Raw genomic sequence first — 26048 nt, forward strand, 5'->3', positions numbered from 1 at the left:
TTATTATTATTATTATTATTATTATTATTATTATTATTATTTATGTCACATTGGTGGTAAAAGGTATGTGATTCCCTTTTGACCTTTTCTATTTATTTGTTCTGTATACTGTTGGTGCATATATATTTAAACAACACATATTTATTTTGACTATATGGCAACATATTTAGCCAAATCAATTGTTACTCCATTTAATTTAGATTAAAATTCCCACTCCTATGACAGTGCATTTACCTTTAAACTGTTACATGGAGAAAATCTATTTTCTTAATAATTATTGTCACACCTTGTCGCCTATGTCTGCACTGGGTAGCAGTGTGGAGTAGTGGTTAGGACTCTTGACTGGAGGGTCATAGGTTCAATCCCAGGTGGGGGACACTGCTGCTGTACCCTTGAGCAAGGTGTTTTACCAAGATTGCTCCTGTAAAAACCCAACTATATAAATGGATAATTGTGTGCAAAAAATAATGTAATTGTATGTAAAAATAATGTGATATCTTGTAACAATTGTAAGTTGCCCTGGACAAGGGAGTTTTTTTTTTGCAATATGTTCTCTGAACACAATTCTTCTGTGGCACTTCAAACCACTGGGATGGTGTAAAGGGAATGCTGGCAGGGTGTTGACCTAGTCCTATTGAAAACAGCTGTGGACCCCCAGGGTTCCAACCAACCACTCACTGAATTTTCACAACCATTCTTAAACCTTAAATTACTGAGTGCTGTGAGGACCACGCTGAAAATACATCACTAATTACACATGTACCATTGCTATCTCCCGACTTATCAACGATTTATGGGGGAGGGATTTGAAGCTAGTACAACGGCTACATTTTTCTACCGGCTAGAGACCTTAGAGGCCATGATCTACCTTATATGTGGACCGCCAGCTAACAAAGTTCACTTATACAGCTCAAGAAGCTCCAATTGCAGCACCAACCTAAGCTTTTAGTGAAACCGTATCATATGCAGACAAACCCAAAATGTGTTTAATGTAATGGTTATACAGAGATAAGTCAAAAAGACGGCAAAACTATCTAAGTGACCCATTCAGACCGAGTGATTTTTTTTTTCAAATTTAAAAAGCCAATCTGTTGGAAGCGCGCGTGCGCGAGCGAGCGAGTCTCTGTGTTTCTGAACAGGAAGCAGCGGTCAGTCAGACTGGGAGACTGAAGAGAAAGAGAGGTGTTGGGAGTCTGCTGTATATGTTGATTTTTTAAAACTTGTAATTGCAAAAGGTTACAAATACTGGAGTCAAAGCTTACGGAGTGGAAACAAAAGGGTCATTTCATACTGAAAGTCGGTCAGTTATTAGCATTGGTCGTTTTTCAAAACATTTTCAAAACATCTGATAAAAGGGCGTGTTTTTATCGTGTATTTTTTCTTCTTTTTTTTTACACGTACATTTTTTTTTTTTTTTTTTTAAAGATTTACAGTTAATATTGTACTACAAAAAGGGTCTGTTTGAGGATGGGGTGCACCCTAAGCACGGACGATAAAGCAGCGCAGGATCGCAGTAAAATGATCGACAGGAACCTACGAGACGACGGAGAGAAATCGGCCAGGGAGGTCAAGTTGCTCCTTCTCGGTAAGGAAAAGATGATGTCTAAACGTTTGTTTGGTATCGTTTGAATTATTTATTTGTTTTGTCAGCGTTTGTCTGGCATTTTAAACCATAGGCTTAAAATATTTTAAACTTAAGTCCTCCAAAGTCTCCTGTAACTTTAGTTTTACCGCACTGCTTTAAATTTGCCATATAAAAGCTTGTTGCAATTTGCAACTATTGTATCCGATCCCACTATCACATAAACAAATACAAACAGACGTTGAGTCGATCACATTGTGTAAATTATTTAGATACATGTAAAGAAACCCATAGCAACACGTTGTATCTGTTTTTAAATCCATATACAGTATATATTTCTGTCAGTGGTATAGTATTTTCTAATCTTTTGTAAAGGTTTTTATTCTAGTAGTGCATACTAGTCGGTTTTGTGAAACCGCATGTCGTTTTGACTAAGAACCAAAAAGAACCAGAGCAATTTGCTACGTTTTTGTTACAACACTGTACCTGAAAAGTACAGTAACATCGTTGCCTCTAATGCTGCTTTGTATCTGTATTGTGATTTAAACTAGAGGCCCCAAAATATGTCGTTGTTCATGGTTGAACAAAAAGATTAAAAAAAAGGGCCACCATTTCCATTTTGTGTTCACACGATTTGTAAGTGAAAGATTAAGCACCTGTTTGTTGCCATAATTATGGTTACCTGTTAATGTATGTTAGGAAACAATAGAAAAGCTCTAGTGAAAACTTCGTAAGACATTTTGTGGCTTAAAACATAAAAAAAGTCTGTTGCACAATAAATCAAGGATGCACTAAACAGTGTTTTCCTGTAGCCTTCTACGCAGTTTCCGCCTTGGCTTAGCAGTGCTGCTATTTATTTGTACGTTGTATTTCACTTTCTTGTTGTAAAATACCATACGAGATTATATATATATATATATATATATATATATATATAAAATTGGCGAGAGCCGAGTTCAAATCAGCATGAAGTTAACATCTACTCTCATGTAATGTGAGCACTGATGCTAATAATATAAACGATCAACGGGGCAGGCAGTAGAAAAACAGATAAGCCAAAATAGTACCAAAGGCTATCACGTTTACCACTAGGGCCAACGAACAGATAAATAGCTGTGTATTGTACATTTGACAACAAACACAAGAATAACTTTTCACGCACACTAAGCACCAGAGAAGGGACGCGCCTCGGTTTAGCATATATATCCATCTGCAATGTGATTTTTCAACCAGGTAGCAGGAATATTTAATACGCTACTACGTCGGTTCTTGCACTGCTACAAATACACATTGACAATAGAGGATGGTAACAGAAATACTGCAGCATAGAATTGTGTTCACCAGCCAGTCTGTCGGGGCTATTTTAATGATCTAAACAGTTACAGATCTAAATACAGTCTTTCTAACTATTAACCCAGCTGTGTGTTACCCCCCAAGGGTGATTTATGGACCCACTTATTAACACTACTATATATATATATATATATATATATATATATATATATATATATATATAAATATAATACATAGAAATGAGATTTAATTTTTGCTACTGTTTAGGCAATTAAACAAACCATGTATGCTACATCAGCAAAATACACTATGCATCCTGAAACATTTTATGTTTATGATTAAAAACACATTTCTCTTCCTTCTTGTTATGCTTTAAGGGTGGAGTAATGAAGCAGGTCTATGGAATAAGTATTAAGTCCACTGCTCCTCTACCAATTTATTACATTTGAATAAGCAAACTGAAAATGTCTGCTAGAACAGATTTATATTTAATCTGGTTTAGTACAATATTATGAACCATGTTTTGCTCTTAAATGTAAAATTAATTTCAGTATACAATATAGACAGAGCCTAGAATAAAACTTGAATTGTACCAATACCACCCTTATTAGATTTAAATATTGGTGAACTTTAAGATAATGAGGTGCCAATCCCCACACAGTCTCATGAGTCTGTTGTCCAGAATAATTTTACTAAAATACCTTTAAGTTAAATAAAACTACTGATTCTGTGTAAATTGTGTGTATTTAAAGTTTTGTTCAATGAGCAAACAAGGTATTTATGTGGTTAAAGTCTTGCGCATTCTACAGAGGACCATGTTTGAGCTGTAGATGTGTACTGTTGCAGTTGCCATACACATTGTAAAGTGCTGGGTGTTTGCTATTGCTGTTCAAATGCATTCCTGTTTCCAGGTAACAAAGATAGCCAGTTCCAATTACAGCCAAGAACAGTAAAGCTTCAGTCACACTAAACAAAGGAAACCAAACACAACTGAGATCAGTCAGTGACATTAACAATTTACCGGCTGCCGATCGGATTAGAATATGTTTAAAAAATAAAAAGTAAATGCAAGTATGAACTCTAGAAAAAGTTATGCTCTGCTCTCCAAAGGTTTACTGGAAAGACAAGGATGTTGGTCTGTCTGAGAAATCTTATTGCTGAAGTGTTAGTTTGGCCAAAAATGTATCTGCACTTGTAACATTAACATGACTCCTAGTTACATTGCTTTATTTAAAATGTTCTACCATTTATTAGGACTTTTTATTGACTTTAAAATTCTTACCTATTTCTATTAGGATTGTTAGATGTCAGCTCTGTACTGCAATTGGGATGTTCCAAACTGCTTGGAATAGAAAATGACATGAATTTAAATGTGACACATTGTATCTTGTCTACCAGTGGATAACACTTTTTTACATTTTTTAATTTGCTTTTCATAAATTGTGCTACATTTAAATAAACTCCAGATGTCAACCTATTTAGTGTAGACCAGTGTTTCCCCAAACTTTTTGATTGGCGATCCAAATGAACCATAATAATAATAAACCACGACCCCAAATTATTTACTATTCGGTATTTTAACTGAAATACTTCTTAACCAATCAAAAAACAGCATTTAATTTATTTGTAACTACACTATATAAGCATTCAGGCTTTGATAGTTTTACAGGTTGCTAAAATGTTTGCTTTTGTCAAAGTCATTTTTAGTAAAAAAATTTCTACGAACATTCTCTCACACGACAGCCAGCCCAGGTTTTTGAGTTAAGGGTCACCATCATGCGGACAACGGGACTGCAGCTGATCGCAAACTTGGATTTGCAGGAGAGCCCCCATGGAGATTAATTGACTATGTGGGTGCATTGAAATAATGGGTGGTGGGACGGGAATGCGTGCCTATGACAGGGGGAGCGCTCACGTTGGAGCAAAATGTAAGACTGGCAGAGGGAGGGGCTGGGTGAATAGTGAGTTTTGGCGCTGTGGGAGAACCTGCTGTGTTTTTTTTTAATTGAGTCAGACACGCAGAGACTGTTAGCTTTGTGTGTGTTACCTGACTGTTTATTAAACCCTTTTATTAATCCTGTGTTCGTTCTTGTTTATTGCATTTCATTCCACCCCCACTCAATGGCTAACTTACTAAAAGTAAATTTACTTTGTTCAGCTGATTGGATATATGCCTCTGCTGAGAGCATTTGAATGCATTCATATAATAGACTACAGTCACTACGTAAAATATGCCCCCATCAATTAAAAAACATTAGCACTGTAAACGACACACAATTTACAGAATTGCTGATTATGTTTTTTATAATCAACTGGAAAATCAGAACCTTAAAACCACGTAGTATTTAGTTCTACAAGTCGTTGTGACACCAGCGTGGAACATTCGCTTTAAAGACACAAATACAATATCACAATTTATGCATTAGACTTTGTCCGTTTTTTTTTATTTTTTTAAACTCACTCAACTATTAAATGTTTACCTTTTTTAAATAGTTTTCCAATGTATCCTAATACCATGGATTTAATTAGCTGTAATGCACTGTTTGTGTGATAATAGGCCAAGGTATTAACTGTTCTAATGCCACATTATCTTGTTGTGTGGTGCTAATCCTATAATATTCTTAGCAGAGAAGTCTTATTAAGGAATATGGTTTAAGCAAAGGTCAAAAATGCAAAACATTTTTTTTAGAACTGTTTCTTTTCAATCATATTTTCATTTTAATAGTGATTTTATGTTTATTTTGCTAATGAAATTGCAAATTAATGCATTTTATTTTGGAATTGCTTGTGTTATTGTTTGATAGAGCTGACGTCAAAGTGGTATGTGCTACATTTTAAATACAATAACCATATACACTGAACAGTAGTGTTCTTGTTAATACATTGATCCCCTGACCTGGGGAACATTGCTTTGTCAGGGAGAGAATATTTCTGTATGTACTGTGTAGTATTTGTTTGGCTTCTGAGTCTGAGTGTAATCAGGATAAAAATGATCTGGATTTTGTAATCCTTTTTGTGGATCAGATTATTGTGATCTAGTCAGTCTGTTTGCATTATTGCCGGCAGACTGTGATTATGCTTGGAAGAGTGTACCATATGTGCATGTTTATAGTGTCTATGTAAGCACGATTGTGTTATACTGTTGATGTTGTAAATACCAATACATAAAAATTCATGTATTGGTATTTACAATTCATTTTCCCCACTGTATTAACCTTTAGAGTAATGTACTCTTCAAAATAGTCATTCCTGTTTCAAGAAAATGCATTGGGAATCATCCATTACAGAAAAGTGTGATCTTTACAGTGTGATAGAGAACAAAGTACAACATTCAGAGATACTCCTTCCTCCCTGTATACACCAGGGCTTGAATTTCATTTTTGTGTGCTGGGAGGATTTCCCCCATATACTGCAGCCAATGGGGGGGGGGGGGGATTCCAAAATTTTAGGGAGGAATGGCAAAAAAAAAGGCACTTTTGCATATAAAAAACTATATATATTTTACTGCATCATCATTCACATAGGTGTTGCTTTAAAATAAGTTGCTTTCAGGAGACCTAACAGCTGTTCATCACTGTAAGACAGAGCACTCTCCATTGCTTTTGCCATTGCCTTATGTGAAGTTTTACACTCAGCCCTATTGACCCCGCACCGGGGGGTGGGGGTGGGGGTGAAGAAAGCTGAGCTTATAAGCTTTCCAACGATACTACCCCTTTCAGTCTAGCTGATACAATGACACGGCAATAGACTCAAAATGAGACCTAAGCGGTTAACTCTGTCACATGATGAGAGGCTTAACTTCAGGCGATCATAGTTCCGGCTAGAAGTACTGTATATACACACACTGAATGCATTATTGGAAAGCCATTAATCTGTACTTTTAAACAAGCCGGGTAGGTGGCTTTTACGGTGCGTGAGTAATATGTGCATAACCTTCGGTGCGCTGGCGCCCCAAAATGAATGGGGCTGAGTTAAAGCGAAAGTCACTGCTTGCAAAACAACACCTAGATAGACAATATATATATATATATATATATATATATATATATATATATATTTTTTTTTTTAAAAGACTGTTTACTTATACTGCAATGTACTGAGTTTCTATAATGCGTAAAGATAGCGGCTGAGAATCACGTACGATAGAATAAAGTCTTGCGACAGTTAAAATATCCAGCACGACTTTTTTAAAAATGATTTATTTTAACCAGAACTACTCGGAATGCGGCTCATAGTTCTTGCGTCACTGACACCCGCTTCCTTATGCCCTTGTTACACGAGTCAATTTACTAGCAACTTTTATCGCCTGCGACCAAATCCCATGAGGATTGCCCCGTGTAACAGCCCTGACAACGTATTGTCAACGTTCTGGCAACTGCGTGGCAACGCGATTGCTTGAGTGGACAGCAATCCTACTCCAAGCAGCAGGTTCCAGGAAATATCCAATCGGAGCACTGGTGTGTGTCATGTGATTCTGTCTGCTACAGTGAAAACAACAGTTGAAATGGAAACGAAAGCCGCAATTACCTGGACTCAGGAGAAAGAAATAATTCTCATAGAGTTTTATGAAGGTTGGTCAACACATCGTTATTTTTGTAGTGGACTATTTTGATAACAACCAATGCGGGAGAGTTACTTTTAACAAGTTTTTAAAACTACTTAAAATCTTTGTCAGACTATCGTTAACTATGCCCGAACTGCACCTTTGTTCAGGTCTCCCCTTCTTAATATTTAAAATACCTTTGTATAAAAGACAGCAATAAAAAAGAATAAAAATGTAGCTACTGTAACTCTGCTAAACCGATGTCCATATTATGTTATTTTGTTACCTTTTTTTAAACCGTTACTCTGCAGCACTGTGATAATATAACCATAAAAGGCAGTTTTTTTATTATGACTGATTTTATTTATATATATATGTATTTTATATATATATATATATATATATATATATATATATATATATATATATATATGCGCTGCTTTTTGTAATGAAGGTGGATTTAATTATTCTAATTGAACTGTTTAGAGCACAAATTCCTCTGGGATCTGAGGGATGAACAATATTTTAGAAGAGGAAAACGAGAGGCGTTAATGGCACTGGGATTCTAGGTGTTAATGACACGGGAACAGCATATAACAGTAGGTATTTTACAGCATTTAAAGAAATTAAGAATTATCGTTCATTTTTATCTACGTGTAGTACTGTACGTTAAATTGAGTTTTACATATTTGGTTTATTTGCTTTTATTCAGGAAACGTTACTACTTTATTATTATAATTAATAGTTGTTCAATTATTTAAAGATGACAGTAATACTAAATAGTTGTACTGATGCTTGGTATTTGTAAGTATATGACCTGAAAACCAGAACCACGTGACAGCTGGATATTGCTTGGATTAAAGGCAATTTGTATCGAATGCGAGTTAACTGTTAGTTGTATCGTGTAACAGGTCAAATCCCCCGTGGTGACGTCACAGGCAACACGTTGCTACAATTTATGTTGCCAGCACATTTACTCATGTAACAAGAGCCTTAGAGATTGTTGTAGTGTCTCAGGCATTCTAAATTGGGTGAAAAATACAGTAGCTTGGTGTCTTCAAATATCTCTGCTGGATTTTCCCGCACTGAAAGTTGCAGATATGCAGGAGCAACTTGGAAAATGCGTGATCTTTGCTGAAATTCAAGCCCTGACGTAAATTCTTAAGACTGAGTATAGCAAATGGTGGAGTGATTCCTTCATCAGCCCAGCTGAGACATGAATACTTACCTAAAGTTGCCGAGTATCACAAGCAGGAGATTATGGTATTGGTAAAACAGGCTGGTTGCTTGTCCGTGGTCACTGACGAGTTGACTGATGCCCGTGGGTTACTGTGGCAAACTGGTTTGTAGTGCGCAGGTGTAGAGGTGATGTGAATACGAAACAGAAGACAGACAACAAAGTTCACAATCCAAACAGAAAACATTTATTTTTATAATCCTGGTCTTGCGACCGCAAAGAATAATCCCAGGCAATACACAAGCAATGTGTATTGCACTGTTTCAAAACAATGGGTTACAGTCCCAAAAGAATAAACACAATATAACGCACTCAAGTCTAGAGTGAATGCTAAAGTGCGAGTGGTGAAATAGTTTATTCGTTTACAGTCTGGGTTTGGTGCTGATCTTAAGTGACAGCTCCAGATCGTGTTAGCCTTCTAACAAGAACAAACATGTATAATTAGACATGACAAACAAATAAAATACTCACGGTAAGTTTACTTTTCTCCTTTAATAGATCACCTAGCCACGTCCCCTTTTGTTCAGTCAGTCACGCCCCCTTGGTTAGTGAGTGCAACCATTTCTCCTCCAATCCGTGGTTGCCACATTGCTTCCCTTCTGGGGTGATGACTTGGTGTACCGTAGCTCCTCCCCCTTTCTAGATGGCCGACTTCCACCTTTCTCTTGGAATGAATTGTCAGACCATCCTGTCCAGGGCACTCTGTTCCCTTTACACAGCGCCCTCACAGGTCAGGAGGAAGATATATAACCAGGATTCATTCTTTCTCTGTCACAGTTACACAGTGTATTTGTTTTGCAAGACCTAAATGGTGAACATGGATCTGACGTGTATCTAGAACTGAATGCTGTCCTTGCAGATACACTTTACCTACAGGATGTTAATTACAACACTGTTTCACAAGCTATTGTGAAGTGCTTGAATAACTTTGATGTTGAGTTTGATGATGTCGGTGCATTTCTCTATTTGATTAAAAAAAAAATAATACTAATCTGTACACAATTTATAAAATAGTTCTGTGCACATTACGTGAAATACGATACTTTACCCATGACACTGCCGTGAATTTTAAATAAATTCCGCGATTTTCACAGGGCCTTGCATAAAATGTAATAATGATGTTTGCAGTCAGCAAAGATGTGAATGCAGACTGTTGAATTAGATTGGACAACAATATATATATATATATATATATATATATATTTCCTGTGTGCAAGGCGGATGTACTGGAAAATGCGTTTGTTGAAGTGGGTTGTATTGCGTCTTTGTAGGTTTGGTTCATAGTAATGGTATTCCTGTCGTAATGCATGGCCTCTGTTCTTAGTGGCTGTATGGTGGGCTAAAAGCCAAAAGTAGGACTTCCTAAATGCATGAGAATGAGTATATTGGTATACAGTATAGGTTCTGACCTACATATTCATTTGGTCAGTGAATGGGTTGTCATCTTGAATATCAGATTCATTTTTACACTCAGTATGCTACTGTAGTTCTGAATTGTACATGTTGACAGTACTTTACTCAAGTGCACTTTCTTAATCTTGTTATGTTTTTAAATTGATCAAATAAGGAGTCTTAAACTTTAAACCTATTGTGAAAATGGGCTGTATTGAGATGCTGGAAGGAAGCCCATGAGTTGCATATTTGTAATAGTCACTGAGCAGTTAACAATTTTCAGTTCTTCCCTTGGATAAGAAGATACACTATTTTTATCCCTCTGACCTTTATTCTGTTTGGCATACAGCACATACAGCGCAGTCTTGTTGTAAAATTAATGCAAATTTGTCTGACTTTTGTCCTGTTTGCTGTAATCCGGGTTTAAAAGCAGACCCCAAACTTCACAACCATATGAATTAATTGTCAGAATACATAAGTAAAAAAATGTGAGTTTAATAGGTGGTTTCATTTTGTAAAGCCTGTCCTTCAGATGAGACGTAAGACTGAGGTCCTATCGCAACTGGGATGAGATGTAAGACTGAGGTCCTATTGTAACTGGGATGAGGCGTAAGACTGAGGTCCTATTATAACTGACTAGCAGCAGTTGTGATGCATAGTTCACCCCCAAGTCTAAGTCGCTTTGGATAAAAGCGTCTGCTAAATGACAAAATAATAATGAAGCACTACTAATGCATTCATTTTCAGTCCCAGGTACAGTAAGTATGCTCTAGGATATACAGCAAGTGTGAACTGCTGCTTGTTTATCACTTATTGTGTTCATGTTTACTTTGAGTGCTCATGTCTTGCAGTACCCATTTACAATTGCTACAGTGTAGACCTTGCTCTATATAGTACGGGTCCCTTGTGCTGCATTTGGTAATAGTGACGGTGCCGTTTTAAATTTGACCTCGGACCTCGTTAGGCTGCCATATAACGCCTTGATGTTGACTTCTTATTTGTTACACATCTGTATTCTTTGATTTTTGATGTCAGCTATGAGGCTACATTCACACTATGTCAGTTTCAAACTGTTTCGGCCTGGTAATTCTGCACGGTTCTCCTAATATCGGCATTAAACAAAGTAATTTGAGAAGTTTTGTCAAGTTTGGTTTGGATTTTGGTGTCTGACAATTTTTTATTGGAGCTTCAGTTTCTCGCACTGTCCATGTAGTTTAGGATTACCAGGTTTCCACAGCAAAAAACTGGTCCTTTTTTTTCTTCAATTCACTGATGCCATAGCAATTCTGAAGCCAAAAATAACAGAATATAAAATAACACTACTAGTTTTAAAAATTAAACATTGGGTGAATCTGTTGCAGGTCATAACAACTAATTATTTTCTTTAAAGCGTCATCTAGTCAAAACATGTAAAATGTACAAAAAGCCAGATTTAAGCTATTGCAATTTAAACATAGTATACACATAATCAGAACGATTAAAGAAATAATAAGATTGTTTATTTTATTTTTGAATGGTGCTAACCTAATACATTACTCTGCTATTAACTTGCTGAGCATGCTGATGCAGTTTTTGTACCTTGTATAGGTAGCTTCCTATGTGCAAAAGGACAGAGTCCAGCTGCTGTTCACATTGAGGTTTGGAAAGCGAACCAGAGTTGGTACGGTTCGTTTCCCAAGCGGACTTTGGTGTTCACAATTCACACCAAATGTACCGAATCGTACCTAGTGCGGACCAAACCCTCTAAACAGACCCAGTATGAACACAGCCTGAGTTGTGTATTCAGGTATTTACAGAAATATTAAACCCATACCCATTTTCTATCTATAATCTTAATCATAGAAACATATACAAATCAGTGTCTCTCAATGTAGTGTTTACAAAATATACTGGCATGTCCCTGTCAAACCTGTATTTCAGAGTAATTCTGGTTAACATTTACTCTGTTCTCGTAGGCTATAAATCATGTAAAATGTACACATTTTCATTGGACACAGATGTAATGCATATACAGTATAATACTACTTTACATTGAATATGGGGCAACGCCAAAGCATTGCTTTTCTGCTCGGGATGTGCATGACTGTCAACATTGATCAGGGTTGGCGATTCTTTTAACTTTTTTTTTTTTTTTTTTTTAAATTATGGATTTGTTTTGTAGTACCATAGTTGTAGCTCTACAGTACTTCCAAACTGTAAATTTAAGGATAATGGAAATGGTGGTTTGTGAATAATTACATACCAAACTAAATTACTTAAATGTATACATAAATAAAGCAAGTTATTTATCATTGTGACATCCTCTAAATGTGAACTACAAGAATTTATCAATGGAGTACGCCAGAGAAAAATCCCCCTCACTCATCCCAGTCATTATTTTCTTTGACTTTTCTTTCTTTTATTTCCTTTCTGTGTCAGTCCAAACACACACAGTTGTTACTTAGGACTACTTTGCTTTTTATAGTGTGTTCAGTTCTTAAAGTTCCTGATTGCACCACTAAATAAACCTGGTTCCAGTGGGTCTTAACTCAGTGCTCAATTGTCTATTTGGGACCCCATTACACTGTCATCAGTATTTTTTTTTTTTTTTTTTTTTGCATCACATAATTGGGGGCAAGTGCCGTTTGCGCTTGCATTCGCATTTGCGCTGTGATCAGAATACAGCCCTAAGAGTTTTAGTTTATAGACAGTAAGAGTTTAAGATGTTTGTGTTAATAAAATATTTTACTTTTCATGTCTTTTCCCTGAGAAACTATATAAAATAGGTAGTAAATGAAAAAATGATTTAAATCAATGATTAAAAAAAAAAGTGATTTTTAAATTGGCAATTTTTAAATCGACTATTTAAATCGGACAACCCTGTCATTGATACACTTCAATCTGAAAGAGCCTCCATGCAGCAAGCACAGTAGGTGAAACATCAGTTTAAATTTGTTTTTACAAGTGAAGTGACCCGAAAATGAGCAAACTCAATCTTTCTCTCATCACATTGATTCAAGGTAGTTGATCCAAGGCTAACGTCCGAAACTCAACAGCTTTCATTCCACCATGAAAATGACATTAAGACGTGATTTTCAACCTTGCGTGCTAACCTGACATTGGGGAAAAATTAAATAAAACAGTAGTAATCTTAAGTTGTTCTAGTCCATTTTTAATATTCAGACTAGTCTACTCTGTCTGTGCTGCACATTACCTACTGTGTTGTATGCTAATCTGGGGAATTTTTTGTGCAGCTGGGGTGAAGCAGTAACATTCTTGCTTTTAATATTGTTCTCAAACTTTCTTGTGGAAGCAGCTGTTTTTTTTTTTTTTGTATTGAAGGGGTGTTCATTGTGATGTGGTTTGTTTTATTGCTTTTAAATTCTGTGCAGTCTTTTCTTGTTTTAGGTTAATAAAGGTTTGAAATTCATATACAGCACCATAAAGTAATGAAAGTCACTGTTCCCACTAGTAAATTCAAACCCATACATTCCTAATCCTATTACTATAGAAATACTGTACCACTGTCATTTCCCATGAAGGCTTCATACTGTACATATTTGCTGGAATTTACAGTAAGATCAAAGATATGTGGAGTAAGACATTGCAGTTCTTGGTTTAAACTTATTTCCTTAAAGGAAATAGGATGGTGTCTAGAACCAATCACATTTGTTGAATCTACTGACAAATGGTAATTTGTCAAAAAATAAATATATTCTGGGTATTTGTACAAAAGTCTATCAGCCTGTTAACAAGAGCTAAATATAGCGCTTGTCTGTGTCCTGTAATTATAGCTTTTTTAAAACCCTTCATAATTTGGGGTAAGCAAGTTCAACTGGATTTCATATAACAAGTTGTTCGCTGGTGAAGCGAATGTTTACTCAATGCATTTTTAAATGCTAAAAATAGTATTCTTTCAGAAATTTAGATTTTCTCATAGAATTGGATATTATTACACGGTACTGCTTCTAATTCATGGAAATTGTGAAATCCATGCTCACCATGAAAAAATACAGCCTTAGTGATACAACAGCACAAATAAGCGTAAAGGGAACTTTTTTTTTTTTTTAAAAAGGTAGATTTCCAGGCTGGAGTGTAATGATAGTGGTCAAATGAATTGTTGTGTCTGCGCATCTGTAGTTTACTAACCGCTGTAACCTGTACAAACAATGGGGCTTTGAAAAAAAAAAAAAAAATAGAAATAGAAACTGTCAGGCAATGGAGAGGGCTCTGCATCACAATGATATACATAATTTAGATGTTGAGAGAATTTAGATAGTTTCACAATTCTTGAAATTTACAGTTGCAAAGGAAATGCAGTTTTGTTATGGTGCATTGTTGGACACTCGATTCAGGGGGAAAAAAAAGGTATGCTGTTTTAAAGCATACATACACATTCTAACCCCTTTTGTGAAAGCACATGTTTTACTAGTTAAAAAGCAGAACTACATAAGGTAGTGAGAAAGTATTACACAAAAAATAAATAAACAGAACTTGATTCACTTCTCTATCATGTTTCGTTCTCTGTTCTCTCCTACTCATTTCACAATGCAGGAAGCTGCTACTTGAACCATGTCATACATAGCTACTTGCTCTTTTTTATGTAAGGATTTGAGCAAAACTAATTATCTACCTATTTGTGTTTATTTTTAGCATTGATGTTTTAGGGAGAATAACACTGAATTACAAACAGCAACGCTAATTTAAATGTCTATATAAATTAGCAATGTGTATACATTGAAGGAGTCAGGATGTGTATTGCACCGTTGCATTTTAAAGTACTGCAATTTTAAGTGTAGTCCTTCTTGAATTGTTGTGCACCCATTTCTTTCCTGAACATTAGGTAAATCCTATAACACTTTGCTGTCGCTTTAGACAGCTCTTTCTTTTTAAATGTTTTTGAGTTAGCATGGAGCTAACTAGTGATAAGGGAGGGTATAAGGAAGGCCCTGTGTAAAGCGCTATTTCATGGGCTGCACAGAAATCGTGAAAGTAGCCCAATACCACGATTTTTACAATATTCTTTAAATACAAATAAATTTCAGAATTTTATTTGTATTTCATACGAAAAACACATTAACGGAACTGTACAGCTCTGTGTGCCTGTGTGTACTATTTGCCATGCACATAGTGCTGTGCAGTGATTTGTCATGGAAATTAAAATACTACACTCTGTAAACAAGAAAATGGATCTCTAAAAAGGCTAAAAATGTGTCGGCAGCAGATCATGTAAAGCAGTATCCAGCAGGAGTTTTACACAGCGATGGAGGAAAGCTCTTCTGTACATCCTGCTACGGTACTGTAGATCAGGGGTTCTTAAACTATGGGTCCTGACCCAAAGTGGGTCGCGGCGAGGCAACATAAATGCAGCTGCATTCTCCACCTATCTCACTTATTCCACACTGTCAGCTTTTTCACTCGTCTGCACCAACCCGAGGAAGTCCTCTTAGAACTACTACTGTTATACAGTGATTCAAGAGTTTGTGAAAGCAGCTATTTATTAAGATGAAATGAAAATATGCGGATAGTTTTTTGAATTTTGGATTTGTAAAAGCTGTTCGAAAAGCAGAGGAGCAGCCACAATGTGTGTGTTTTGTGACGAGGTTTTATCAAATGAAAGCCTTAAGCCCAACAAACTGAAGCAACATTTGGAAAAGAAGCATTCACAACATGTCGGAAACCCCACACTGTAGAATCTTATCAAGCCTTGTGTTAGACATATGTTAAAGGTCTTTTAGGTGAAGAAGCAGCCAAGAAAGTGGATTTCATCCCCCTGTCTAATGATACAGTATCAAAAAGGATTCAGGACATGTCTTGTGATATTCAGAAAACTGTTGTAGAGAGAATCAGAGACTACAAAAAGTTTGCTCTGCAGTTGGATCAATCAACTATGTATCTGGACTGCCTGTTAATGGTGTTTTTGTTAGGTTTGTGAGTGATGGAGATATTCAAGAGGAATTTCTTTTTTGTGACCACTAAGGGAGAGGACATTTTCAGGGTTGTGGATTCAAACTTGAAGGACTTGCAGTTGGAATGGGGTGATTGTGTAGGGATTTGTACAGATGGTGCTAAGAGTATGATGGGTTGTAAATCCAGGTTTTATTGCTCATGCTAGAAAACTTGTACCTGATGGACCTATTTTGCACAGAGAGGCCCTGGCATCCAAGTAATCGGAATTCAGTCTGGGCAGAGTGTTAGTCAATTGTCAAAATAATAAACTTGATTAAGAGATGTCCAATGCAATCTAGGTTGTTCGGTGCTCTTTGTAAGGCGATGGGGGCTGCCCATGAACATTTGTTGTTCCATACAGAAGTCAGATGGTTGTCCAGGGGGAGGGTACTGGATAGATTTTTTGAGAAAGAAAAGTAACTTTTCTGCCCTCTTTCTTAATACCAGTTGGGTGTCGAGGTTTGCATATTTAGTGGACATAGTCGGAAAACTGTGACTTGAACTTGGGTCTTCAAGGCAGGGAGTCCAGTGCTGGTTCTCAAAGACTCCATTCAAGGGTTTATGGTACTCCTAAAGTTTTGGCATTCTAGACTGGTACTAGGAGAATATGGCATGTTCCCTATATTTTCCATCTTTCTTGAAGGGAATGAGAGTTCCCTTACAGAAAATGTAAAACTTGACATACTGGAGCACATGACAAGGCTGCAGGAGAAATTTCAAAATTATTTCCCTGAAAACATTTGCAAGTTTCAGTGGGTAAGGTTCCCCTTGCTGGCCACTACATCCTCAAATGTGGGTTTAAGTCTGGCTGAGATGAAAGAGTTAGTATCAATGCAAGCTCATGGCAGCAGCAAAATGCTTTTTGAAGCAAAGACCATCACTGAGTTCTAGATTTCCCATCTGCAGCAGGCATAAAAGCTATAAATACTCTTTTGCAGTTTGGAGCCACCTACCTGTGTGAATCTGGATTCTCAACATTGTCATACTTGAACAAGTATAGGAACTGAAGTTGTCCTCATTACACGGAAAACAAAGGGTTCAAATATTTGTTTTGTATTTAAGTTGTATTATAAGGAGCTTTTATATTTAAGAACACTTAACTTTTACACTAATACACGGTTAGTTGCCTTTTTAACATGCTGTATTCTAGCAAACATTTTTCAGTTAGGCAATGTGTAGCCTCAAAGTGTGGCCCGCCAAATGGTTTTAGTGGATTTTGTGGCCCTCTGCTACCTTTTAAAGTTGGTCATCCCTGGCCTAAAAGAAAACACTAACACAACAATTAAATGATTTCTTCCCTAGAGCCTTATGTAGATTTTTGTTAACTGCAGTTAAAAATGTAAAAGCTTGCGATACTATACCTCATGTGCTATATGCAGGCCTATTTATTCATTACTACTGGAACTGATACAAAGGTCCAAGAAACGCAAATGATGAACTGCATGAAAATAATTTGAAAGCCCCAAGCAAAAAAAAACAGTGGTTATGCATAAACATAGAACATACATTCATACATCATGAACATAATGACAACATAAAGTAAAACAGTATTTCGCTTCCTACCGTGAGCTGCCACTCCCATAACTGTGTGCTCTGACCAATACTGAGTTGAAGCTTCTATTTGAAGGGTGAGGACCAGTTTATTTTGGATAGATTGCATATCGGTTTAACCCTTTGAATGTCTGTTACTAATTTATATATCCTGATTTTTATTTTGTGAGAAAGTCCTTGCAAGTTTGCCACTAAACCAAACCATAAAAAAGTCATTAGTTTTCCAATAGCCCACAATCTACTGCGTAAGAAAGGGTTGACTGATTCAAAGAAATGTATTTTACTTTGCTGAACAGAGTTCATTCTAGAAATGGTCAGTATGGTCAAAGATACAGTAGAACATGTCCTATCAGATATGTGAAAATATTGTATCCAAGCGGGAGTCGTGTACTACAGCATGGCCAAAAGTTTTAGGATTTTTTGAGACATTGTATCTTGCAGAATCAGATGTGATATGTTCTACTGTAATAGGATATATCTGGTATGATTCACTGGTAAATACTTATTGACCATACTTATTGAGTATTTTTTATTATGTATAACATTTTATACAAATCTTGCTTTGTTTCATTATGCATTTTCTTTACACCCAACTTGCTACTGCATACAAATTCTGTACTGTGAAATATATTTTAGTTGATGTATTTTCATTTAGCATATTTTATATATAAAATATGTTTTGCCTATACTGGTCATAGTGTTACTATTATGGTGCAGGGGACAACAATCAATTGGTTGTAATTTTTTTTTTTTTTTTTTTTTTTTTTTTTTGCAGGTGCTGGAGAGTCGGGAAAAAGCACAATTGTGAAACAGATGAAGTAAGTACAGCTTTACTTGCATGCAAAATGTAATTTTTATGTGGTTAAATGTTTTTGATGTGTATTTTTTATATAATAAATATTACTTTTTTAATTAGAATTATTCATGAAGCTGGTTATTCAGAAGAGGAATGCAAACAATACAAAGCTGTTGTTTACAGCAACACCATTCAGTCCATAATTGCCATCATCAGGGCTATGGGGAGATTGAAGATAGACTTTGGTGAATCTGCAAGAGCAGTGAGTATTTGTTACACATGAGTAAGATTAATGTTTAATAGAGTGTTGGTTAATACAGAATTGTGTGTGAAAAGGAGGTAAAACAATGATATCCAGTGAATAACAAACAATTGCATTTAACAACAGTCTTGGTATGCTCATATGCTTGCTATTTATTATTATTATTATTATTATTATTATTATTATTATTATTTATTTATTTATTTATTTTTTTTTTTTCTGAGATTACCTGATGACTTCATGTGTCATTGGGCTATAGAAATTTAGGCTACAGTTTGAGCCTAATTGTTTCATATGCAGCTAAAGTAAGAAATATTGATAAGCATTCTCGGAGGAACTAAACCGAAGACGGTTTCACAAGGCAATAGGACTTTTCCATAAATAAATGCTTTCTGTTTAAGCAACTTCAGATGGTTGCTGGTGGTGTATGGGTTTTGCATAGAAAGCAAATTCTGCCTATTTAGTGACTAACAAAAATACAATTAAATGTATATCTGTTTTGTATTTTACTTTTTGTAAGATGCATTTACTGGTATTGTTTTCACTAGGATGATGCTCGTCAATTGTTTGTGCTAGCTGGCTCTGCAGAAGAAGGATTCATGACGGCAGAACTAGCAGGTGTTATCACAAGATTGTGGAAGGATCCTGGTGTTCAAGCCTGTTTCAGCAGGTCAAGAGAATACCAGCTAAACGACTCTGCCGCTTAGTAAGTACATTTACTAGGATTCAGGCATGTCCCATGCATATATCTAATTTGCATGTACATTGTTTGGAAAGGCAGTTTGCTTAGCAGAGACTGATCCTAGAAAATGTTTACATACCTGTGACTTTACAAACCTTTGCAACATGACATTTTAATTGCACTTATTTAAAAAAATAAATAAATAACAGAAATCTATGCAGGAATAGTTAAATGGGCATTTACAAGGTGTTTCTTGCTGGTAAGTCTTAAAGTAAGTAATTGTTGGTTTAAAAATAAATTAAAAAAAAAAAAAAATGCCAACATACCCTTCAAATCTTAATATGTAAGGTTTTGTTGTTGAACACGAGTTCTGCAATTTTATCCCCTGGTCAACATTTCATGGTGATTTGTTTCACACTAATTCAAAGGACATAGATCTTCTATTTCAGATTGATTTCAATCTCTGAAACTTTTTCCATTTGGCAGGTTGTCTCAATTAATTTTTACCTGATGGTTCTCAATAATCTCCATACAACATAAAATGTTGGTGTGCATCTAGAGTCACACCGATATCTTAAAAGATTGTGTTGGATTCTTGCTTCCTTTCATGGTGAAGGTTATGTACTATGAATGCAAAGATTTAGCTGTAAACATAATGAAAGTATACATGGTAGAGGTCTGTTTTCTTGATGGAAGGATGAATTGTTTACCTTCCAGTATTGTATAAATTGTGTGGGTTGAATACATCTATTTGTTTGTTTGCATCATTAGTTGTGTAGCAGTCCAAATTGTGTTTTTTTTATTTTATTTATTTTTTTATTATTATTTCTAAACTTTTCTAAAAGTTTTAAATTGAACAGCAGGGAAAATAATTTATATTCCTGTGTGCTTGGTTGATGTAGCAGTAATTTTCCTCTTGACCTCGTAGTAGATTAAGAAAATTCTCAGGAACAGTAAGATATTGTTTTGGTAAGGGATTAAGCCTGATTTACAGCTGCTATATTGCAGTTTCTAATCACCGCTCAAGGATTTACTGGTATTTTGACCTTGAATATTTCTTGTCAAAATGCATTAGATTCAGTTAAATTAGTGTCTTGAGGTATGTCAGTTAATTACTTATACACACCTTCAGTGAGTGAGTTTCATGCCCCAGTCATATTTTAATATATATAATTGCATTGTCAAGCTTTCTTGTGCACTTTGAACAAAAAATATCTACATCAAGCTCTTCAGTATTAATTTACTTCATTTACTTCATCAGTACTGATTTTTCCCTTTAGTTACCTGAATGACATGGACAGGGTAGCGCATGCCTCCTATGTCCCTACTCAACAGGATGTCCTCCGAACCAGAGTTAAAACTACTGGAATTGTAGAGACACATTTCACATTTAAAGACCTCCACTTCAAGTAAGTGAATTTACTTTCCTTTGTACAATTTAAGACAAAAGTCTACACGTGCTAGAATAGATAAAGGATAGTATATTCTTCTTTGTGGATCACAAATAATTTTATTTATTTTTTTTAACTGATTTTTTTTGCGGTCATAATGGGGGTCATGTGACTAATAGATGGATAGATACAGTACACTTTGAGTTAACCCATTATGTACCAAATTAATTTATTTGAAAATATCAGAACACAAACTGTATGAGTGTGTAATTTGATACATTACATTTAGACTTTTGCTGTTAACAAAATTAGAGTGAGTTATCATAACAATATAGTTAGAGAATTAAAATAACAGGTAGATGCCAGTTAAAATGCTCCAAAAATTACAAAAGAGGACAACGAATGAGGACAGTGACACTTTACGGGTTAATGGTTGGTACACAGCTGTATTGTCATTGTATTAGCAGTGTTGTCCATTGTTTTAACCTCTGGCAATATCAGTGATGCAGCCCACATTCATTGACCATATGGCTTTATAGTTGGTTCCCAGCTGCATTCTATGATTTGAAGTTGCATTACATGTGGTGTCCAGTTGAAATTAACCTTTTGACTGCCATATTGTTTTTACATCAATGATACTGATCTTTTTTTGTATTCTATTTTACTTAATTAAAAAAAAAAAAACATTTGAATGTTTTATTTTTTGTTCTCAAAAACTCCTTTTGTATTCTCTTGGCCTGAATTGAGTCTACTTTGTCCACACGTGTCAGTATTGTTTGTTTTGTTTCAGAATGTTTGATGTGGGTGGTCAGAGGTCTGAACGAAAGAAGTGGATTCACTGTTTTGAGGGAGTTACATCAATCATATTCTGTGTTGCACTTAGTGACTATGACCTAGTTCTAGCTGAAGATGAAGAAATGGTGAGTTGTAAAACCGATTTAGAGCCATGTGCAAATGTAATGTATCCTACAGCAGGCAATATAAAAAGCATATTTGTAGATTACATTTTGTTGTGCTCATTTATGCAACACGAAACCTAACAATAGCAATAACATGCTCCAAACAACAATGCTGTGTTTGCAGCAAAATTGTGGAATTATGGTTACTGCAAATACTATTCAATCTCTACATCCTCTGCTCCTATCAGTTTTTCTTGGTTGATATCAATTTGAGGACCAATTGTGATGGAATCATTTGTTGCCAGCAATGATGAATCTTGCAACTGTTAATCACATCATAATAGTAGAAGTAACAGATCCATATAACAAAATACAATGTTTGTGCCAATCGTCTTTATTTCATGGCAAGAAACTGGACCTGCAATAAAACCTTTTTATTATTATTGATATGTTTAGTTACTGTTATTTCTAATGTACTGCAATTTGCTTTCCAGAACCGAATGCATGAAAGCATGAAATTGTTTGACAGCATCTGCAACAACAAGTGGTTCACAGACACCTCTATTATCCTTTTCCTAAACAAGAAGGATTTGTTTGAAGAGAAGATTAAAAGAAGCCCTCTTACAATTTGCTTTCCTGAATATGCAGGTAAACAACATTGTTATTAGTTTCCAACCATGGGTATTGGTTGTCGTATGCAAATTAATTTGTAAAATCATTTAAAGCTGGCTTTAATCCTTTTTCAACACATACAGTGGTAAATCTGATAAATCAAAACTTATTAGGAATTAAGTTTGTAATTTTTAGCTTTTGTTGTATTGTTAGAGGGGGAAAAACATTTTACAAGCAGGGAAATAAATATATTGCCTTCCAATAGGATCCAACACATATGAAGAAGCAGCAGCTTATATTCAATGCCAGTTTGAAGACCTGAACAAGCGAAAAGACACCAAGGAGATTTACACTCACTTCACTCAAGCCACAGACACCAAGAATGTGCAGTTCGTGTTTGATGCGGTTACTGATGTGATCATAAAGAATAACTTAAAGGACTGTGGTCTCTTTTAAAGCACTGCAGGTCTTGGTAAGTGATTTAAAAATAATAATTCTAAACTATCCAGATCCCTAAAAATGAAGGATATTATATTGGTAATATATTTCTATATTTATAGGTAATGTGGATATATTTCTGAATAGCCTTGAAGAGGTTGGGAAGGACATCCTTTACGTACAAAGGATATTGTCAGCAGGCTCAGAAACTAGGATGTGATATTTTAACCTGGACTGTTCTACCCCATCTAATATAATTATTTTCAGCCCAAAAGCAGTAATTGCTGGGGGGGGGGGGGGGTATAATTATGTTAAATAATCGAAGAAGTATCTTGTAAATGACAAGAGGGAAACTTGTTCTCCTCCAATTCATTAATTTGTATATTATGTAGTTATAATTAGTAATAGAAGAAAAAGCTGCCACTAACTACTGTTTTTGTTTGTTTTTCAACAGATTAGATGAAAACATTTGCCAGACTTAACAGATGTTGTTTTTCTTTTTTTTTGGGTTGGGGGAACGACTCAACATGAAATGATGGACCAGTACTGTACTATTTGTCAGTTTTAACAGCTTTATTTATGTTTTTGTCTTGAACATTTTAAATCAGAATTTATGAAAACATTTTGTCTGGATTGTATGTATAATTGTAACGGTAAGCACCAGTTGATTTTCACAAAAAGGACATTTACAAGAGGATGTTTTAATTGATTGACACATTTCATGTTTGGCCTTTTATAGTTGGAGGCTTGCCTTTGGTGGAACAATTGCAGCATGTTTCCCAAGTTCTTTGGGGTGGGGTGGGGGGGGGTACATAGTGTGAATTTAATTTTGTAGGCTGTTGTGCCTTCGCATGCCTTTTACTGTCCTTGTAAAATGCTTTGCTTGCTTGCTAAATTGTTCCAACATAAGTGTATAGTTTCATGTTCAACGATTTCCTTATGTTTCCTATGAAACCTATACCCGTGTTGCACACAATTCCACTGAAATATACAACCTTTTAATAATTATGACCAATAAATATGACCGCAGTGCATTGCCTTACAGGTAGTGCCAAAGTTTTATATATACTTTTTAGTTGATGAAAACAATGTGTTTAAATAGAGGTTCATCTTGCAAGTCTCAACATTTCTAATGTGCTTAAAATGTTTAAAAATGCAATTTATTATCATCGAAAATGAAATGCATCCACAAGAAGCTTTAAAAATGATGGAATAAAGTACTTGCATATAGTGAATTATGGTTAAAGAATTTACTGTTAAATCCAGGAAAAAATGTAAATATACTATTTACTGATAGACTTTTAACACAGCATACTATTTCAGTGTCTAACAGTGGTTGTCTTTTTTTTTCTAATTTTAAATTGCTATGGTTTGGGATAATATACAAGAGGCTTCTGAACTCATCAAAACACAAAAAGGTCCTGCAAAGTTTGTATGTGGAGCATGGTGAAATGTAATTGTGAATATTGTCACATTTCAACCCATTCTATTCAATGACCTTTTAAAGACTAATTTCCTCATTTTTGCTAATAAAAACAAACTATTTTGCAATCTGTATGATGAAACCATGGTATCCTTTTACTGCCTATTAATTGGAAACTGCTGTTGAATATTGAATTTTAAAGATTTTTTTTCTATGTCTATCAGACAAATTGTATGTAATGTACTTTGTGCATGATTTTAAATTGACGTTTTATAATCTCTCAATACTATTTGTATTCCAGTACGCATAAATGGTTGGATGAACCAATAATTCACAGTTTATTTACAAATGTTCCAGATTTTGTGCCTTTGTGAAAGATTATTTTAAGTTTAATATTAAGTTTGTTGAACTTAATGATGAACAAAACGGCTGTATCCACAACCTTTATGGTCAGTTCTTTTGAGTAGTTAAAGCATGGCGCTGCCCTTTTTCATAGATTTACAAGTAACAGTTTCCAGAACTTTTGGGCTTCTGATCATTGTAGTTCTCTGATGCTACTGCACATAAGCAGGTTTTACTTTCAGTACATTATAATTTTATGAAAGGTAATTAAACTGTTCCATAAGTCTTTGTCTGTCTTTGTTGTCTATCTTATGCTGGCATAAATAACTATTAAACACTCAATGGTGCTAAATTAAGAAATACTAAAAGAAACATCATCAATGTTCACATTGAAGACATTGAAAAAGACTTTGAGTCAAAACATTTATTTGTTACTTTTAGTATTTATAAATATTATGCTGTATCTCTGTCTTTTGAATGCATTCATGTGAATATTGTGCCATTTAATTTGTAACATTATATATGTGTAGATTTAAGATGTATAGATTTAAAAACAAAACGATACGTTATTTTATTTCTAAGAGCCACAGTGTAATGATCCTGAACAAAATTACCTGTGCATAACTCAACACACCATCAATCATGTGTCAAACTGATCTGATTACAAATCAAGTTTGTCTTTGAGGCAATAATCCCATATGTTTAAATACATAGGATTATATTCAGTTTTTGTTTAAGGGCAACATTTTTTCTTTTTTTTTTTTTTTTTAACTTGGTGAGGCTTGCTCAGACAGTCTCAAAGGTGAAACACATGGATGTCTTTCTTAAACATGCAATAAATCCAAGTGCATACACTGCTACAAATTTACATTAAAGAGCTATGCACACGACACGAATGAAGCGAGCAAATAAAAAAAAAAAAAATGAAACTTATTGATTTAGATGGCGCAATGCACACCGCAGCGAGCAAATTTAGAAATTTGTTTTATTTCTATTCACACCACGAGCTAGTTGCGTTGCAATGGACCAATCAGAAATAAGGTAAAAGGTAGTGCCTGTCAGACAGACTGTCTCGCTCATGCAGAGTACCACAGAAAAAAAAAAAATGGACATCAATGAGAATTTAATTATTAAAGTCGAAAAATATAATGTTCTTTATGATGACAGTGTCCGTGGTTATAAAGACAATAAAAAGGACACCATATGGCAAGGAATAGCAGAATATTTGAAAATTGAAGGTATGTCTATCTCTTTTTCACCTTAATTTTAGTCAAAGTGATGGGGAGCACCACACACCGGTTTTGTGTTTCTGTAAAATTTCACTTCTTTTAATATTGACCAATAATAATAATCAAATCAACCTGTTAGTACTCAGATTTTGCACAAAAAAACAGCCCTTGTTGCATTTAAAATTGACCTAGATCAGATTTCTGTAGCATGTTGTGAACCTAATGAATTTTGCTTTACATGACTGCATTATTTCCACATTTGTATTTACTCTTTGTACTCTGCCTAGTTTTATATAGATTTAAAAAACATGTATGTCAGATGTGGTTTTTTGCATATATTTACAGTACCTATGTCTTTCTTTCTGGCTTGCAAGTGCTCCACTTGAATATGCTTGCTGATTTTAGTAAATAACCGCAAGAAAAAAAAAGTATGACCATTATTACATTT

The 26048-nt window shown here is 35.1% G+C and overlaps 1 protein-coding gene across 2 annotated transcripts; it reads left to right on the top strand.

Moving 5' to 3' along the window:
* Positions 1–749: 749 nt before the first annotated feature.
* Positions 750–24659, top strand: LOC117415649 (guanine nucleotide-binding protein G(i) subunit alpha-1). Of its 2 annotated transcripts, XM_034026241.3 has the most exons (10): positions 750–1300; positions 1426–1585; positions 18302–18344; positions 18443–18584; positions 19133–19290; positions 20547–20675; positions 21448–21577; positions 22051–22204; positions 22434–22640; positions 23061–24659. In XM_034026241.3, the coding sequence occupies exons 2-9, from the start codon at positions 1468–1470 to the stop codon at positions 22622–22624; spliced, it is 1065 nt and encodes a 354-aa protein (XP_033882132.1). In that variant the 5' UTR covers positions 750–1300; positions 1426–1467; the 3' UTR covers positions 22625–22640; positions 23061–24659. The 2 variants fall into 2 exon arrangements, with proteins under 2 accessions (XP_033882132.1, XP_058883149.1); XM_059027166.1 differs by having other exon boundaries at positions 750–1585.
* Positions 24660–26048: the final 1389 nt, after the last annotated feature.

This window comes from Acipenser ruthenus, chromosome 7 (genome assembly GCF_902713425.1).
Source record: "Acipenser ruthenus chromosome 7, fAciRut3.2 maternal haplotype, whole genome shotgun sequence".
NCBI lineage: Eukaryota > Metazoa > Chordata > Actinopteri > Acipenseriformes > Acipenseridae > Acipenser > Acipenser ruthenus.